Source organism: Strongylocentrotus purpuratus, unplaced genomic scaffold (assembly GCF_000002235.5).
Source record: "Strongylocentrotus purpuratus isolate Spur 01 unplaced genomic scaffold, Spur_5.0 spur5_scaffold_3, whole genome shotgun sequence".
In the NCBI taxonomy this organism is placed as follows: domain Eukaryota; kingdom Metazoa; phylum Echinodermata; class Echinoidea; order Camarodonta; family Strongylocentrotidae; genus Strongylocentrotus; species Strongylocentrotus purpuratus.
In genome coordinates, this window is record NW_022145609.1 from 9,553,709 (window position 1) to 9,573,835 (window position 20,127).

Consider the following 20,127-nt stretch of genomic DNA (forward strand, 5'->3'; position numbering starts at 1 on the left):
AAGGGGAAATTAGGGAAATAAGGGGAAATAGGGGTAAATCGCGAGGAAGATTTTTTAAAAAATTAAAAAACAGAAGAAAAAAAATTGGGGAAAATCCCCAAAATCAGGAAACTGATTTAAATCAGGTAATTATCAGGCCTGCATAATATGAATATTCATGATCTTATTTCATTCAAATGAATTTAGTTGTACAGATTAAAATCTCATGTGATTGCTCCAGACCCACTCTTGAATTTAGGATTGCTCACAAACAGAGATTCACTATCCTCGCTCTCTTCAGATTCTTCAAAATATGTTTGCTGAGGCAAGAATGTTTCATTACGCTTCCACAAATCCCCATCATCATTATCTACTACTGTATCCATGATGACGTCTGTTTCGAAAGGAACTCTAGATCTGTTGAAGAGGGTTGATCCCACAGTTGCATTATCTTCAAAAACCCTATCCTTCTCTTTAGATACCCTCGAGTTAGGATCACACCTTTCCTCTGTTATGCTCTCCGCAACAAATATGGAGTCGGATTCGCTTGTTGCCATGGTGATGGATTTGTCTCGCCTGGCAACATGCTTCTTTGGAGGTGGCCTTCTGCGGGGTGTCCGGGCATCCGAGAGGAATATATCATCCAAGAAAGACATGCTTTCATCTGTCTTTGGACGTGCGGTTGACAATGCATCATCCTTTGATCCTTCCTGCATGGTTTCCTGCTGGGTTATTTCCACTCTCTCGTATACATCTTTATTTTGCTCATCTGTCGATCTCACCACTTTGCTCTTTTTCCCGCAATTTTCAGAAGCAATGGCTCTACTGTGCCTGTTCCCTGCATCCGTCCTGTAGATCTTAGCATCTTCATGACCTGCGACACATTCATCCGAGGAGTCATCATCGAAGAGTTCCTGGTAGACTTCATGACTGACCATACCACCACCACTCCTTCTTTTCCTTCTTCCCTTCTCCATCTCTCTTTCCAACCTTCCAGATTTTGTTCTACTATTACTCCTTTTTACAGATGGGAGTGTTCCTTCCATGTCATCGCTATCAATGTGTGCACTATCATCACTCGAGGTTCCTACAAACTCGAGTCCAACTGCAGCCTTCCTGCGACCTATAGGTGCTACCCCTCGCCTCTTCGCTCTACTCTCCCTTCTACCTTTCCCTCGACCTCGACCCCTAGTCTCAGCCAACGTTGGTTTTGACTTCTCTCCTCTTTCTTTTCCAGTTCCAGTGTTTCCTGATGACTTAGCACTGTTGCTGGGTTGGGTTGGTAGTTTAATGAACTCATCGAAGTCTACGCCATACTTGGATTTGTTGTATGATAGAAGAAGCTTGAGACAGCCCTCATCTGAAAGCCCTTGGATGTGAGTTGCCAGAGCTGAGGGCCTGCTAAAGCCTGCTAGTACTGACGCCATATCCTTGAACTGATCCCTGATATTCAATTGTGACAAAATGAAAAGTACTTACTTTGCATTACCAACAAAAAAAGACAATGTAATACTGTAAAACAAGACACTTGTTCTATCTATTAACATGTACCTCACTATATTACACAGGTAAGGATATAAAGACATTATTCAACTTTCTATTTCTAATTAGTGTAAGAATGATATCAGACTAAATGACTGTCAGGATAAATATATCATTATGCTATGTTTTAAAAAAATTGGGGGGGGGGGGGGGGGGCGGGTCATCTGTGGAAAGAAGAGCATCAAATGTTCCCAATGAGCACCCTATATTAAGAAATGCTATACCATAATCATGATGGACTTAAATGTTTTCTAGAAACAGTTGTGTTACATGCACATGAATATTGTGTGTACAGATCAATAATAAGATGTAGGGCAACTCATTATTTGGAGATAAACATTCAAAATTATTATCCGGTGTATGATATAACAAAGACTTTAATCACCTTCTAACACCGATAGGGGTTTGTCCAACAAGTAAAGTTGTATCTCCCAAGCGATGACTAGTAGCATGCATCCTCCTCCCAGCAGCATTCGGCTTTCGGTGGCTTGTAACGGTTTCCTAGAAATCAAGTGAAGTTTAGGATGTCATATTAAAGGAGATGTTTATTTCATAGGTTGTCTCAAATAAACACAACACAATCACAAAGTAACATTTTGGGGGAAGAAAAAAACCCTCAGACAATTTTAATGGCCTACTATTATGTGCAAATATTACAATGGCCTCTTTTGAAACCTGAATACAATTTTTGAATTTATTGAAAAGACTTCTTGAATTTGTTCCGACATCAGTAGGCAGGTATGCAGTAGAAGTCATACCAAATGATGTTTATTGGTAAAATCACATTAAACAAACTTAAAGGGATCGTTTAACAATGTTAAATCTGAGATACACGGCCCAACGCGTTATCAGTGTCTGTGATATGGTGTAATATTGAAGCTCTAAAAAAATTGCGCTTCAAATGATCAAGAAGTGCCTCAAAAAAGTAAAAATCTTTGAGTGACCGGTTTTACCATACTCTTTTTCCCCAATAGCCTGTAGTGTTATGAAAACCGTCAGGCGAACGGTTTTCAAAATTTGTAATTCCAATCACAAATATCTTGATAATCAGACAAGCGATCGGCTTGTAAAAGTCATGGGGTTCCTGACTGACCTAAAGGTTTATAATTATCATTGCATCATGAGCTAAATCCAGAATTTTGTTTCAGAATCTGAGACAAAGTTACCGGATCCCTTTAATGCGCACAATTGTGTTTCATGTATGTAAGGCTTATGGGGAACCCCTAGCTTGCACAAATAGTGAATCTCTGAGACATTTCTTTTAGAACTATAAAAAAATCTCTTTGTGCCTTTCCTTCTAGAATTCTTGGTTTATATTACAAACAAGGTCACAGAGAGAATTCCACAGACAGCCAGCAGTGAAAAAGAAGCTCTGTCTGGCATACAAGTTTTCATAGCATTCAAGGAGAGGGCATGGAAAGACATAGACAGACTATAACAGGTGTCTCTCTCTGTCATCCATATAGTGGCAGCGTCATGTATTCCAAGTCTTGTGTACAGATAAAAGAAAATACATTGTAGCTGCATGCTTTTTTTACCCCCCAAAATGCAGTAATTTGTGTCTACAGGAGTGACAGTGAGCACTTTTTTTTTTAATGGGGAAAAAATAGAGGTAAAATCAGAATTTAAAAAATATCTGGGAATTTTAATCATTTTTTTTATTTTTTTTTAATCTGGAAAAAAAATTAAAAATTGGCAAACCGATTTAAATTAGTTAATTATCAGGCCTGATCTTTCAATCTCTTTTTTCTCTACTTATTTACCAAGTCTAGTGTGGGAACTTGGCAGTAGGCAGGTTCCTGACTGAACTGGCCCATCTCGACATCCTGCTGGGCCACCTTGCTGACATGGTCCTCAAAACGACTCCCTCCGACAACCTTCTGATTTGAATGCACATACTCCACACCACACCTTTCTGCATAAGAAACAACAGGGGAGTGTTTCACAAAGACTAAGATCGACTTTAAGTTGGACTTGAACTATGACAGGCCACTCATGCCACTGGTTGATCTTCCTATTGGTCTCTCAATTATGGTCTTTAGATAATATTTTTTCCTTCAATAATAAAGTATCAAAGAATGTAAATTCTGTAGATTTGTGACCACGATTTATACGTCCTATACAGAGACCAATGCCAGTAAATGGTAAGAGCAAACAGTGGCATGAGCGGCCTGCCATAGTTAAGTTCAACTTAAAGTTGATCTTAGTCTTTGTGAAACACCCCCCAGGAAGGATAGAGGCTCGTTTAGATATGACGTGGTAAACTGCGGCAAAAAAGCTGGCACTGTATTTTTAAAAGTGTAAATGAATGGCAACTGCATGCTACAAACATTGTGTGCATATTCCATGAGCTCTGTGTTTTAAGATACAGAGTTACAGACATATGAAGCGTATTAAATTTTACATCATCGTATAATTAAGTAAAACCATGGTTTTGCCCTGTCATTGAAATGGGGTTGAAGTTGCAATATTTCACAACAAATATACCAGTGGTTTAAACAATCGCAGAGTACATTTACATGTACATGTAAGTAAATCTGGAGTATACCATGTAATAATGTTTGAAGGAAAATTATTTATTATTTCAGAATAGTCCGAAATAAATTTAGTTTTTGAATATGAATGCCAACTATAATGCACATGATGAGATAAACACAATATGTGACGTATCAGTACTGGTACAATACAGAAAAGTCCATCGAGATAAATGTAACATTGGTAAGAATGTGTACAAATTACTGCACTTTGTTCTGTATAAACCATACATTAAAGGTATAAGTCAGAGCATGAAGGCAATCTTCTGATAATATGATCAAGCCCAATAACCTTTTTCTGACCAGTTTTCTGGAACAGCTAAAACGAAAACCAGTCTGAATCTTAGACTTACTAAACACATCCTCTGCTGTTTTGATGTTGCCACTGTCCATTCGATTAATCCTCAGTGTTCTCACCATCCCTCCATCCTCCTTCCTTCCTCTTTGTGCTCTCTCCATCTCTCCTCTTGTCTCGTCTCCATCTTCATCCTCATGATAATCATCACCATCATCATCATCATCATTATCATCATCCTTGGCACTTGTCCTTGATCTCCTGTGGTCACTGTGGGGGCTGTGTGACCGTCTTCTTGTCTGACCTTTGACCTTCTGAACAGGTTGACCATCCTTCCCAAGAATTGCCTTTCCACGAGCCAGTTTTCTTGGTTGGCCCCTCCGTCCATCTCCTACATCATCATCATCAGTATCATCATGATCATCTTGATTGTTGAACGATGCGTTTTCAAAAGGATAACAGAGAGGGAATGAAGAAAATGCAAACAGTTCAGCATAGAAGCAGGTTGTATTTCCTTCATGTACAATGTAAGGCGAAAAATTGTTGAAAGCAAAGATATGAATGGATGGAGAAGCAATTCAATTCCTAATTTACCCATGTCCCCCTCCAGCCCTAACTGCCCCCCCCCCCCTTTCCCAAAGCCAAAGATAGCTAACTTTACGTAATCTTTAAACAATTGACTGACATATTGAGAGTAAAGTCATACAATCATTGGTATTTCAATCACGCCATTCTCCCAGAGGAAAATATACTAAAAGCTTTACTATTTTTAACCCAATGACTGCGGGAACCGGACTGAGAGAATTTAGTAATCCATCTACTGAAAACAATGAGATTCATTGAGACTATAAACATCATACAATTTTTGGCGGGAATGGAATGTGCAGCTCCTCACCTTTTCTGCGAGGCGTTGTGAATGATGACCTCACTCTGGACTTCCAAGGAGATGTCTTCTTGGAAGAACTCCTATCGTCTTCCTCCTGCATCTCAGAATCGTTACTATGGTTACGAGCATCCTCATCCTCATCCTCGTCCTCATCCTCGACCTCTAGTAACTGTGAATCCATTCCATGGATATCATCATCCTCGTCGTCTTCTTCTCCGGCTTCTCTGGACTCCTCATCACCACCATCGTCCTCTTGGAGAAGCTACAGGAGTCAGGGAGAGCGAGATAATCATGGCTTTAATGTTTGAATGATGGACAGATGGATCAAGGAATGTTCAATTATCTTTTTTTCTGTCTCTGTCCCTCTGTCTTTGTCTGTCTTTGCCTTTGACTTTGTCTCCGTCTCCGTCTCTGTCACCGTCTCCGTCTCTGTCACCGCCTCCCTCTCTCTCTCTCCTTCTATCCCTTTCTCATTCGGATAGAGTCTTTCAAAGCAGTATTTATGATATAAATGTGCTACAAGCATTTTTGTAAATTTCTTTAGTCAAGTCATTGAGACTAAATGAAATGCTATCATGATCTTTTGATAACAATACAAAGCAACTACAGTCAAACCTGTCTATAGCGACCACCCAAGGGAAACACAAAAAGTGGCCTTTGTAGACAGGTGGTCTTTGTAGACAGGTTCCTTTAGTACATGATTCAATGAGAAACCATTTTCAAGGGAAACAACAAATGTGGCCTTTGTAGACAGGTGGTCTTTGTAGACAGGTGGTCACTAAAGCAGGTTTGACTGTATAGATATAAAGAATGGCCTTCTTAGTCTTGGGGGAAAAGAAGAGTGCCAATAAAGCAATATTTTAATAGATTAACAATTCAAAATGTTTTTGTCAAATAGTCTTGTCCCAGCAAAAGAAAACCTACGCTCTGCAGACAGATTTCTTCTTGCAGAGCGTAGAATGTGTAATAATACATGGGGTGAGCATTTATTCCTAGTGGCTCCCGTAAATGTTTGGAATGGCTTTTCATGCTTTATCTCAGCAGCTTGTACCATGGAATCCTTCACAAGGCACATCTTATATTTGAAAAACTAGCCATTCTGACGTAAAAATCAAATGGCTATTGACTAAACACTGCAAACTACTTCTTAAACTATTTAATATTGTTATAACTGTACAAACCACAAGCAGTGCATGTACAGAATTTAAATAATTATGTATTATATTTTGGAGCAGGCGCCATGAGCACCTAGATGGGGCATACCGGTGCCATAGAAGATATCCTTATCATCATAAGGCCTAACAGAAAAAATGTTGTATTGCCCTTTGCGACGGACCCAAAAATCTTGAAATCTACGGTCGGCTTTTTAAAAAAAAGTTTTTTTAAACTTCAGACTGACTGAACCATGTTTTGGTACCTAAAGGGCAATATAATCTTTCTTTTTTTAGGCCATACTATGGATTGGAGTCCAAGTGTAATAAATGTTCTGACCTCATCTAATGAATCCTCTGGTGCTTCCTCGACCGATGTCTGTGGCTTGTACTTGGCCATGGAGATGCCCAGCTCAATCTTCTCTTCTCTCTATGGCAACAATGAATGAAATAGACATTACTTGACACAAAGCAAATTGTCACTTTACATAACATGCATACATTTCAAGGCTATTTAAAGCCTGTCTGCACTAGTTTGGCCAGGAGGGATTAGACCTCCTTGCATGGTCACTTTAATACAGGGGGTTATCTCATCAAATCAGCTCTCAATTAACATAAGAAAAAGGGGATCATGGGGGACCAACGGGTACCACTGAGGCATTGATTGCTATATAGAGAGCGTAGCTATAAGTAGTGCAGTCCTTCTTTAAGTTTTAACCATTTTGTGAATGTTTGTTTAGGCTATTACATGTAGATGACCCAGCACAAGAATTAATGGAAATGAATTTTACTTAGACCCCACGAGCAATGGAATTGTATTCAGGATAGACTGCACAGATAGACAAACAACAAACATGCATATACGGAGACCACACATTTTTAGCCAGCTGCAGACTGATTTTCAATTCAAATTTGACCTGTATCAATATAACCTGTTTATTTATGTATTTCAATTGATGTACCTGTATGTTTATTTCTCTAACTCCTGGGGGGGAGGGGTCACAAAGATCTTATGTTGATCTTAAATCTAAGTATGACATAAAAAATTATGTACATTATTTACAAAGGGGCTTAGAGACTCTCAAGCTCACCTGAATTACATCTTTGGTCAGACAAGACCCGTCCACTCTCAGAGCAAAGAGGTTCTGGAGACCAAAGATCTCCCCCTGCTGGTCCTTGTCCCCGGCTACCGCTGTGAAGTATCGCTTGGCATTCTCTGTTGTCATGGCAACACTGGCTATTTGCTGGTTTTTAAATAGATGGAAAAAATGTCTATTTTAATACACTAGGAAACACTGTAAAGTTGTAGATTATATGTATATTTCATTTTTGTTTAAATATGAAAATGAGCAGAAGTACAGCTTTCAAAAGATCCCATTTACTATTTAGTTTATTTCTAAAAAGAAGCTATTGAAAAAGAAACTATTGGTACAGTTTTGCATCCAAATAATGAGCTCAGGAAGTAAGATGTTGAAAGTTTTATAATGGTTACACAAATAAATGAAGTAAAGTAAAAAATAAAATTTTCTTTTCAAGGTACGACCACAAAATAGTAATTTCATCCTCATTGCTCTTCACGTCTGTGGCCTTTCATCTGAAAAATATATTCCTTCTGAATTCTACAGACATCTTGATTGACACCTGGGGAGTGTTTCACAAAGGCTAAGATCAACTTTAAGTTGGACTTAACTATGGCAGGCCATAGATGTCCCTGACTGCTCTCAGCATTATGATCTTCAGACAATATTTTTTCCTTCAATAATGAATTATCAAAAAATATAAATTCTGTAGATTTGAGACCATGATTTGTACATCCCTTGAGAGACCAATGCCAGTAAATGGTGAGAGCAAACAGTGGCCTGAACGGCCTGCTATAGTTAAGTCCAACTTAAAGTCGATCTTAGTCTTTGTGAAACACTTCCCTGGATGGTGAACAGATTGGCTTTCCTAGTGTTGAGACAAACTCTCACCTGTTTATAGACTTGTCTAAGGTACATATTCTCCTCAATCGATCCCCTAGAGACGAACCTGTACACCCTGACATCGCGATGCTGACCTATGCGGTATGCCCTGTCCTGTGCCTGGAGGTCATAGGTCGGATTCCAGTTGGGGTCAAAGATCACGACGACATTGGCACCCGTCAGATTCAGACCAATACCTCCAGCCCTAAGGCAACCAAGAATAATAAGATACTTTATCAACTTTGACTATTGGTTTGTGGTTTATTTAACAATAGAATCTAACAATGACTTTCCAAATCCTAACGTCCTAATGAAAACAGAGTATTGCTTGGCAGAGAGAAATATGTTGTATTGTTAAGTACAGTAACAAGTCACAATTGGGTCTTGGACCCCAAGAGTTTAAAAGCCAACTTTTCGACAAGAAGTTAATGCAGGCATATATAACCTGAATAACTGTGTACATGATGCTGGAAACAATCCCACAAATATAATGATGTGCACTTATTCAGAAAGAGAGCAATGCATGTTAAAAAATCACATGTATAGTGGAACCTCGGTTTGTGTTATAACAAGGTGATTTTGCTGGTCCCAGCTCTTTATATTCTTTGTTATAACTGGTATATTCTGGTATAACAAGATTCTTGATATAACTAGGTAATTTCCTTGCTTCGAAGGACCTCGTTATATGAGTTTCCACTGTATTAGTAATTTGGCTGAAGCTCTGTAATATTGTGTACCTGAAAAAATATATAGTGTTCATGAAAAGTAGACGTTTGGAACAAATTTAAATTCAGTTTTAAACCCAATGATGAAATAGGTGGTGACATAGAAACTAACAATCATATACAACATGTTTTAACCCTTACTGTACTGGGGGGGGGGGGGGGCTGGGAGGCCCCCCCCCCCTCGACATTTTTGGAGATCGCGCCGCAACCGCTTGGAATTTTGAATTGTTGTTTCATGACTTTTTTCCCTCAAGTCTTACGCACATTTTGATACCATTTCCGTCGAAATCGGATATACCTGTAAGGTGTTACATGACAATTAGTATGCGCATGTCATCAAAAATATGCTATACTTGCATATATTCATGTACAAGCAGAAATGTGAATACTATGAATTGATATCAAATTGCTTTTATATGTTTCTCAAAGTAACTTGATGTATTCCAGAACAAAAGAATACATTAGAAATAAAACAATAGATATAATAAGAAATAAAAAACAATAAAATACAAAAGAAAATAAATATTTGAAAATTGCATCAAATTTGCATAAATTATCATTATTTATCACATTAAAATAACTATTTTGTGTTAGAAAATATGTTTCATATGAATAATGGGTTCAATTAACATTCAAAAAGTGGAGTCTGACAATTTTTGTAATGATTCTAGTTCCCTGTATATTTCTAGATTTGATATTCATGAATGCGTATTCATAATTCATGCAAATTAACCTATGCATTTTCAAATATCATAAAAATAATGTAACCTCATGAATTTGAGATGAAGGAAACATTTATTCAATACATTTTCAACATTCTTCACAAGTCTACAGACAAATGTGAAGAATTCGCTGTAAAATGCATAAAATTAGCATTTTGCATAATTAATTAGGCTATAACGATAAAATTTTGCATATTAGGAAAAAAATAATTATACAATCTTGTTCCTTACGTAAATATCTACAAACATGCAAATTTTCGCGTTCATTGGACTTTTGACGGCCGAGATCATAGGGGGGGGGGGGGCCTCCCAGGCCCCCCCCCCCCCCCAGTCACGAGATGCTCAAAATAGCCCAGTACAGTAAGGGTTAAAGCCCCACTGCACTAGTTTGGCCAGGAGAGATTAGACCTCCCTACATTGTCACTGACAGGTGGTTATCTCGTCAAATCAACTCTTAATTTACACAAGAAAAATAGGATCATGCGGGACCAATGGTCACCGATTGGGCATTGTTTGCTATGTAGAGGGCGCAAGTAGCTATAAATAGTACAGTGGGGCTTTAACTTCTTACTTTGTGGAGATGAGAAAGATGAAGATATCAGGATCCTTGTTGAATTCATGGACCAACTTCTGTCTGTTGTGAGCTGGAGTCTTTCCGTCCAATCTTCGGTACGTGTAGGAGGTAGTCTTCATGAACATCTCCAAAATATCCAATAGCTTGATAAATAAGAGACAAGTATTAAAGCACCTTCGCTGGATGTCTTCTGAAAATGTCTCAAAAATCTCCTCTTTGACCATGATCAACAATAGATTCTTTGATAACTTTTATGTAAAGCGCTGTGAAACAACAATTAGTTTGTAAGAGCGCTATAGAAATGACTTTATTGTATTGTATCAAATAATTTGTTGTTATGAACAAATTTCATTACTTTCATCAAATCACATTAAAATAAGAAGAAATTGACTCACATGTTCTGCACAGAGAAATATAGGTATGTGGGACTATACACAAACATTTGGCGTCAAAGTTTGGTCCAAACTGTTCAGATGTTTCTCCTCAGATATTGAAAAACAGCCCTTTTCACGGTACATTTCTTTTGTGGTATTCTTCCAAACTTCTTCCAAAGCTCACAAATTATTTCTCACCTTTAACAAAACTCTACCTACTCGTGAATAAAACTACTCAAGAATATCGTGATACATTCACAGAACCAACAAAACCAAGAAAAACAAAGAGACTTACTTGAGTATAGCATGAAAACAGCAAGACCTTGCTATTTTCTCTCTTGAAAACTTTCAGTAGTTTTTCCAGGACCTAAAAGAAAGCAACCAAAAGATAGCGGTAGCAGATTTGAATGAATCATATGATTTATATAGAATATATGCACATGAAATATAAAACTGAATTTTAAGGACACTAAACCTTATAGAGACAATTTCAACTTCATTAAAAGAATACTTCTTATTGGTGTCATCTTGTGTCTGTTCTGTATCAGTACTGTATCTAATTGTATGTGTGTACTGTAATTTCAGCATTAATTAGTACACAAAGGGTCAATACAAGGAGTTTCAAGGGAGTTTTGAATCAAACAAGAATGTGGATGTCAACTTTTTCCTGTAACCCTGTATGTTATGATATCTTCACTCTGAAATTCTTTTCATGGGGGGATAAAAAGAATGGAAAAAGCATGGAAATATCAAAAGCATGGAAAATATCAAATGAATGGCAAATTCAAATTTTGTTTTCTCATCTTTTTCTGATTTGAATTATACAATGTATTTTTCTCCTATTCAGTAAATTCTAAAGAGATATTAGGTATTGTAATACCTTTCAAAGTTAAATTGCACAACATCAATTTGCTTCATTGATTGACTGGATTACAAAGTATACAAATAAACACACACCTGCTTTTTCCCACATTATGTTGGGTTTAGAGAGCGTGAAAAATCTTGCCTCTCTGCTCAGCTCCTCAAACCAAGGCTGCTCGACAAATTTGCAATTCATTTTCTCATGTTCTTTTTCCGTCTCAATCATAAATTTTGTTTTTTTCCTATTCAATAAAGTGATATCTTCCCAAGTTCAATTGCACAACATGAATTTGGTTCATTGATTGACTGGATAATAATAATAATAATAGTGGGTTCTTGTTTAGCGCTCATGTCTGTCAAACTCGAGACTCAAAGTGAACGCAGCATGGATTACAAATAATTGTTTTTAAAAACACACCTGCATTTTGCCACAGTACATTGGATCCGAGAGCGTGGCGAACCTTGCCTCTCGGCTAAGCTCCACGAACTGAGGCTGCTTGGCAAAGGCTATCTGACAGTATCGCAGAGACTTCTCCCTCTGCTTCTCGGACTTGGACACATCAGGCATGAGAAGAGCGATGTGATTGGATACTTTGATCAAGAGACTCATGAGGCCAAAGGTCAATGATTTGATACCCTCCCCGCGCTCGTTAACCTGCAATTGATAAAAAGAAAGAATATCTGATGAGCACTTCTTATCGAGTCAAAGCTACATACCCACCGAAACACTTTCAAATGATTAATATCGGTACATGTACGTATAGACATAGATTGTGTCATTTTGAAACAAATGGGGGTGAAAAACCTGACCTTCATATGCAACAAAATAAGTCATGCAGCTGAGAACATACAACAAATTAAAAAAATAGTAAGTAATTGTATTCACTTATCTCCAGATTCATATTTGAATATAATTAGGAAGATTTTACTAAAGAATACACCAATTGAGACTCTTCTCTCTACACTAGTGCTACAACTTGGGAAGCGAATCTCCCAAAATCTGCTCAGCTTAGGAGGCAAGTGAGGAACTAAGAAGTTCTGAACCTCCGATCAGCTAGAGTACCCTCTATCCCTCACTGTCATCAGTGATGCTCACACATTCACGGTTCAGATGAGCAGTTATCTGAGCTTCCACCCACTTTCCCAGATACTATTTGCTTAAACTGATAACATCACCTCATGAACGCTCACTCAGGCTTTCTATTTGTTTCCTGTGTTGCTGGCTATTTGTTTCAATGCTGATTACTGCTGTGTGATGATATGATGGACTCACCTTCAGAGCCATCTATACACAGAGTTTGGCCAACTTGGTTTCACTGGGTCACAATATGGCGTATATTCTTTCGTTTTGTGCTTGTCCAACTCAAACCAGGTTGACCAAACTCTGTGTATAGATGGCTCTGCTTACCTTGTAGCAACAGTGCCCTCTCTTGCGACCGCTTCCACAATCACAGGGGTTCTTCTTTTCAAGGACAAGCTTCATGTCTTGGGATTCTAGGAGAGCTCTATACACGTCTAGCTGAAATGAGCTCAGTGTACAGAATACTACGTTCTCATCTGGTCAAAGGAAGAAATCAAAAGTGATATTTTAGCTGGAGTGATAGTTTTGGGGTGAGATAGTTCACAGAGCTGGTCAAATGTATCTGTAATGAACCTGCAGGAAAAGGGATGGTAGACTCACTTTCATCATCATCACCTTCATCATTGTCATTAAGGTTGTAATCATCATCATCATCCTTATCAACATTATCATCAGAATCTTAAGCTACGGTCTCAAAGGTGCGTTTGTACGAATCTTCATGTTTTTCCATTGTCTTTCCGAATTTCCATTGTCTGAATCTTCCTGTTTTTCCATTGTCTTTCCGAATTTCCATTGTCTGAAAATCGTTTGTACAGCGTTCGTAGCACTTCGTAATGGCAATTGTGACCAAGGGTTTAATCGCCATTGTTTCACCCTTTTCTCCTTCCTCTTCCTCTCCCTCCTCCTCCTCCTTATCCTTCTCCTCCTCCTCCTCCTCATCATCATCACCTTCAACAGCAGTAGAACCATCACAACCCTCATCATCACCATTCTTGTAAACAAAATCACCATAACAATAAAATCATCATCATCTTCCTCCATTATCAAAACTACCACCACCATAATCATCCTCCTTGTCGTTAACTTATAATTATCATCCTCATCATCATCATCATTATTACTATCATCATCATCATCATCACCATTATCATCATCACCATCATCACCATCATCAGCATCACCACCATCATCATCATCCTCATCATCATCACTGCATCACCATCGTCGTCATCATCATCATCATCATCATCATCACCACCATCATCATCATCATCATCATCACCATCATCATTATCATCATCATCACCACCATCATCATCATCATCACCACCATCATCACCACCACCATCATCATCACCATCATCAGCACCATCATCATCATCACCACCATCATCACCATCATCACCACTATCATCATCATCACCATAGTCTTCACCATCATCATCACCATCATCATCACCATCATCATCATCATCATCACCGCATCACCATAGTCATCACCATAGTCATCACCATCATCATCACCATCATCATCACCATCATCATCATCATCATCATCATCACCATCATCACCATCATCACCACCATCATCATCATCATCAACACCACCACCACCATCATCATCATCATCATCACCGCATCACCATAGTCATCACCATAGTAATCACCATCATCATCACCATCATCATCACCATCGTCATCATCATCATCATCATCATCATCATCATCATCATTATTATCATCATCACCATCATCATCATCATCATTATCACCGCATCACCATAGTTATCACCATAGTCATCACCATCATCATCACCATCATCATCATCATCATCACCATCATCATTATCATCATCAGCACCATCATCATCATCATCACCGCATCACCATAGTCATCACCATAGTCATCACCATCATCATCACCATCATTATCATCATCATCACCATCATCATCATCACCATCATCATCAACACCATCACCATCATCATCACCATCATCATCATCATCATCATCATCATCATCATCATCATCATCACCACCACCACCACCACCACCACCACCACCACCACCACCACCACCACCACCACCATCATCATCATCATCATCATAATCATTACCACCACCACCACCACCATCATCATCATCAACATCATCATTATCACCACCACCATCATCATCATCATCACCACCACCATCATCATCATCATCACCATCCCCATCATCACTCAATCATTCATTTATTCTCATCCCTCATGATCACTCTTACCTTTAGACGGCAGCTGGTGAGCAATGATAGATTTTGTTCTTCTGATCATCCACTGTGATCTCTTCGATGCAAACCTCTTGGCCACTGGGAATAAAACAGTTATGTGTTTAAACCTCTATCTTTGATAGGGTAAGGGTGATGTTTTGTTAAATTGCAGCCCAAAGAATAATCAAGATATGTACTTCACTGGGCAGTAATCTTATTCTTGCTGTTCCTCAGTTCCTACAGATTAGATGTAATTGACATTACATTTCAAAAATGTGACTGCCAGTAAAAGGCAAAAAGGCCTCATAATTATAACATATTATCATTTTTTATTTCAGTTAATAACTGCATTGTATTATTCTTGTAATTGTCATCATTCTAACTTTTAAAGAAAGTAAAAGACAAGTATATATAGTTGAGTGGTGAAAGCAAACTGTAAATGTACTGTGGTGGCAGTAGGAATCATGGTGGTGGTGGTAGAAGTGGTAGTCATCATAATAATAAAATGTGTTACCAAATCGAGAAGGACGACGGAAGAATAAAGTGGGTATGGTAAAATCTGTTAGATAATTTTTACCGCTTCAATCTGTTTTTACAAAGATAGCCTGGCTTTTAATATACCTTGCCTAGCATTAGCCAATTCTCTCTTGTTGGCATTATATTTTTGTCCTGCGGTGATGACTTGCTCATAGTCCTGTTTGAATTCTCTCCAGTCTCCCAAGCAGCCTGGATTAGCCCTGAAATACAGAGAACAAAGCAGTTTAACCCTCTAAGAACAGGATTTATCATAAGAGCTGAATTGATCACACTGTGTTCTTCAAATTGGGAACAATAATATTTTTCTTTTATTGCTACACTTTAATGATAATTATAAACCTTTAGGTCAGTCAGGAACCCCATGACTTTTACAAGCCGACCGCCTGTCTGATTATTAAGATATTTATGATCGGTTTTCATAACACTACAGTCTATTGGGGAAAACGAGTATGGTAAAACCAGTCACTCAAAAATTTGAATTTTTTGAGCCACTTCTTGATCATTTTGAAGATTTTTAGGGCTTCAATATAACATCATATCACAGACACTGATTACACGTAGGGCCATGCATCTTAGATTTAACATTGTTAAACGATGCCTTTAACAAGAATAGTTACACAAGAAATACAAGGTGGGTGATGACCTAGCTTACCAGTCCAATACACACCAGAGCTCTCCCATTTTGTTCTGTAGAGCGGTGCCTGTAAGACCATACCTCCGGTTTGTATTCATGTCCTTCAACGCCTGGGTGATGAGGGCGCTAGGCTCCTGCATCAAAACAAAAGATACAATACTGTATCGTATCATAGGAATGAGACCTTAGCTAAGCAAGCTGGATGAAATAGTCTAGATTGAATTTTCCTATATTTGTGGATGATAGAGGCCTATAATTAATGATGAGCCTAGGAGGCACTGGCCCTTAGACTTAGGAGGCGAGTTGGCTTAGTTGGTAAAGTGTCTGCCTTTAAAACCCCCAAAACGTGGGTTTGAATCAAACCACGTACTCCTCCCCTGTTACATGGAGGCCCTGCGTAAAGGAGAGTCACCCGGCATTTTTAGAACCCACTGCACTGTTCATATAAGAGTAGGGGGACACCCCGGTGTAGTGGTTCACCTGCACACCCTGATCAGACCCGAGGGTTACAGTGATTCAGTTCGCTTTTCGCCTCCCAAACTTTTAATTTCTAAAAATAAATGCCCATCTTAAAATTCTCCTCTGCAAGATATATCCAATTCATGAACCCACTTTCACTCTCAATCAGAGATACACATATTCCATACCTTGATTTTGTGAACTTCGTCAACGAAAACAGCATCCCACGAGACTGTGAGCAGGTCGTCCTGTTAAAGTAGAAATGTTAGACATTAACATGTAAATAAATATATAATTAACATTCACAGAGTTTTCAAAAACATTAGGATAGTATATCCCAATGAGAGTGGTTTACACCAAACAAATTTTGAGTTCCAAACAAAGATCCATTCCTCAAAATGATAGTCATATTACATTTAAAACTACTCCCTGTGCATAATCAAATTAATTGAAGTTATCATACAAAGTATTATGAAAAAAAGATATAAGCACAAAGGGAAGGGGAGGCACCGTTCTTACTATATAAATGAAATGTGAATGAACAAGGCCATGCCCTAATTGGGGAGGATTTAGGAGGGGGTTTTCTCCCTGCCCCCCCCCCCATCTTTCTCATTGACTCTTTCCTTTTTTTTTTCTCCATTCAATGGGGAGGGGGCAAATGCCACACCTGTAGCTCCACCAATACATATTTATAATGCCCCTTGCCTTCATAGTCTTACCTGATATAGTCTGTATGTTTCATACGTTGTCAGCACTGCATCCAGTCTGCCTCTCATAGCCCTCCTCAGCGTATCGTCTCTTTCCTTTCCATGGTATCTCCTAAGGACAAACACAAAAACATTGATTTGAAATAGATACCGTTCATGCCTTCTACATGAGGTGATGGTACCCAGCATGGTCCTGCGAAAATGCCTCAGGGTACTTTCCTACCTAAACTCTCAAAATTTAAAACCGCAACCCTAGACTGAACAACATGCATGTAACTAATCCAAACCCTACCCCTAAACCTAACCACAAACCCAATTTCAACCCTAACTCTAAACCCACATAGATGAAATAACACCCAGAGTTATAGTTGCCAGAGAAATCTCAGGTCGCTACACAGGCAAATACATCGTAGCTTTTCAACATAGAGGTTTAGAAAGATGAATGGGAAACCCCATCTCAGATTCAGCTAGCTAACCTTCAAATATTGTTCATTTAGTCGTACAAAAAAAGTTCTATTCATTCCTGAATCTATGGCTTTTAAAATCTAAGTGTGTGGCTGGAATTCCAAAAGAAGAAGATTGATAAAGTTCTGAGTGAGAGTTCGTTAAAAAAAAAAAAAAAATCAAAATCTGGGTCTGGCATTACGGCTTCCTATAATGGCTGCAATTTTACTGGCTACCTTAAAGTCCAGTAATATGTGTAAGATTAATTTTTAGATATTTTGGTTGCAGTCTCAGTAACATGTTCTTTAATAGTTGTTTTAAAAAAGGCAATAGAAATTTTGAAAATCCTGACAACTAATCAACCCTATCAAACTATAACTAAGATCATTTCCAAACACTACCTTGAGGGTGGGTGTCAGTGAGTTTGCAAGCATTGGAATACTTACGCTACAATGCAGTGTGTCCAGGTCTCAAACTCATCCAGCCAGTTATAGAGCACAGAGTTTGGGCAGATGATGAGAAACGTCTTTGGCTTTTTAGAGCTGTATTTCTGTGGAGACTCCTGGAAAGGGAAAGATAAGACTTCCTTCAGATATGACACGGAAAAACCCAAGAAGGTTTTTAAGACGCAAAGTGTAATATAAAGCGTCACATTTCTGTATCTTAGAGCTTAGTGAATACGCGCAGGATTGTTTTTGTTCTTTGTGACAGTTTTCCAGTGTCATAATATATAGGAACGAGCCTTAACATTGCAGCAAAAAGTTTACATTTATTCTGTTTCTTTATATCCAATATGAGAACTATACCTTGTAAAGATAGAATTCATGAAGGAGGTTTATCTTTTGTAAAGTCTACAAATCACCTTAAAAAATAACTTATGTATATATGTAGGTAGAATGTATAAAACCAATTTCAATGAACTTTACCCGGTACCCTATAGGTAAACTGTTATGGTGTATGAAGAAAACAAAGGATAACATAAAACCCAAGAGTACAGGGCTCGCAAGGAATTAAAGTTGGACTTAGGTTCCATGCATGCCTTATAAGATGTTTTGCTGTTCACCAATATTGTATTTAAATTGTAATATCTCTTTTAATATGGCAGTAATATTTTAAGCTAATGTTTTGAATACAGTACAGCCACATGGAATCCCTTACATCAAGAGCAAAATACATTTTGGTAATTGTTACACTTAAAAACTAATACCGGTAGTTTAAACCTCCATGATCGTCTTACATGAATATGTAGTACATGGATCGCCAACTAAAGGGCAATATGAGCCTATCCAGGATGAAGGTTTAAAACCATGAAGAGTCAACTAAACAAAAGACAGTTGTAGCAATCTGCAATACCAAACATGCATAAAGAAGCTTAATTACCTTTTGCAGAAACTCTGGTAACCTTCTCTCCAAGTCTTCTTTACCTCCAGTCAAGCCAAGTAAGGCAGCAATAAATGCAATCACCTACAATGTACAAAACATTAAACATGTCAAATTAACTGTATCAACTTGATAGTCATAAATACGAGTTTTCGGACACTGGAATGTTCTCTATCATGGTGGGGTTTGAAACTGAGAATATGGCGGTAAATTAAAAATACCACTATAAAGTTGTTTTCTCCATTTTACTGTAGAAACATGGGAAAGAGTTCCATATGTACCCCCCGCTTAATAAAAACGAAAACGAAATATCTATATCTATATATTTTATTTCAATTTTAGCGGGGGGTACATATGGAACTCTAGCCGAAATATTGCAATATTTGTCTTGGGAAATTTGTCACATCTTTTTTTATTATTAAAAAAAAAAAAAAAAAAAAAAATCGAAATTGAATTGAATTGAAATGAAATCTTCCTGCTGAATCCTCAAGGGTCCTCCTACCTACCTGGACAGTTTTACCCAGACCCATGTCATCCCCCAGGATGGCTCCACCATCGTTCTTGTAATGGCGGTAGAGGAACCGCACCCCTTCTCTCTGGTAGTCTCTCAAGTATCTGTTGATTGTTCCAGGCACCTGATCAAACAAAGAGAAGCTTGAGTCTTGGTAAAGTGAGATATCAATTGTGAAATTTCCCTTTCTTTTTCTCCTTGTTTGTTCATTAATTTGTTCCCCTCTTTCCTTATGCCATTCCTTCCTTTCTGCATCAAGTTTATTTGTCTGTTCATTTGTTCTTCCATTCATTCATCAATTAATTCATTTATTCATTTGGCAAATCCATAATGATAATATCTTTGGAATATAAATGAAAATAGGGCATATGCTTAGCTGACTGGGAACTGAAAGGGTTGACTTTTTCTTTTTTAATTACTGGTATGTATTTATTCAAACATAATCAATAACTAAAAGAACATTCACAGAAAAATATAAGAATGATTAAAGTGTAAACATTTATTTAAGGGGGGAGGGT

General features: G+C 38.1%; 1 protein-coding gene across 1 annotated transcript; it reads right to left on the bottom strand.

Annotated features, from left to right (window-relative positions):
* Positions 1-203: 203 nt before the first annotated feature.
* Positions 204-19,725, bottom strand: LOC115928802 (DNA excision repair protein ERCC-6-like 2). The gene is made up of 20 exons (XM_030996722.1): positions 19,605-19,725; positions 19,099-19,182; positions 18,165-18,280; positions 17,287-17,386; positions 16,756-16,815; positions 16,127-16,242; positions 15,559-15,674; positions 14,953-15,036; positions 13,013-13,161; positions 12,023-12,259; positions 11,039-11,110; positions 10,367-10,512; positions 8,358-8,553; positions 7,479-7,631; positions 6,728-6,817; positions 5,246-5,498; positions 4,409-4,864; positions 3,285-3,436; positions 1,907-2,022; positions 204-1,422 (listed from the first exon to the last, which is right to left on the bottom strand). The coding sequence occupies exons 1-20, from the start codon at positions 19,626-19,628 to the stop codon at positions 204-206; spliced, it is 3,939 nt and encodes a 1,312-aa protein (XP_030852582.1). The 5' UTR covers positions 19,629-19,725.
* Positions 19,726-20,127: the final 402 nt, after the last annotated feature.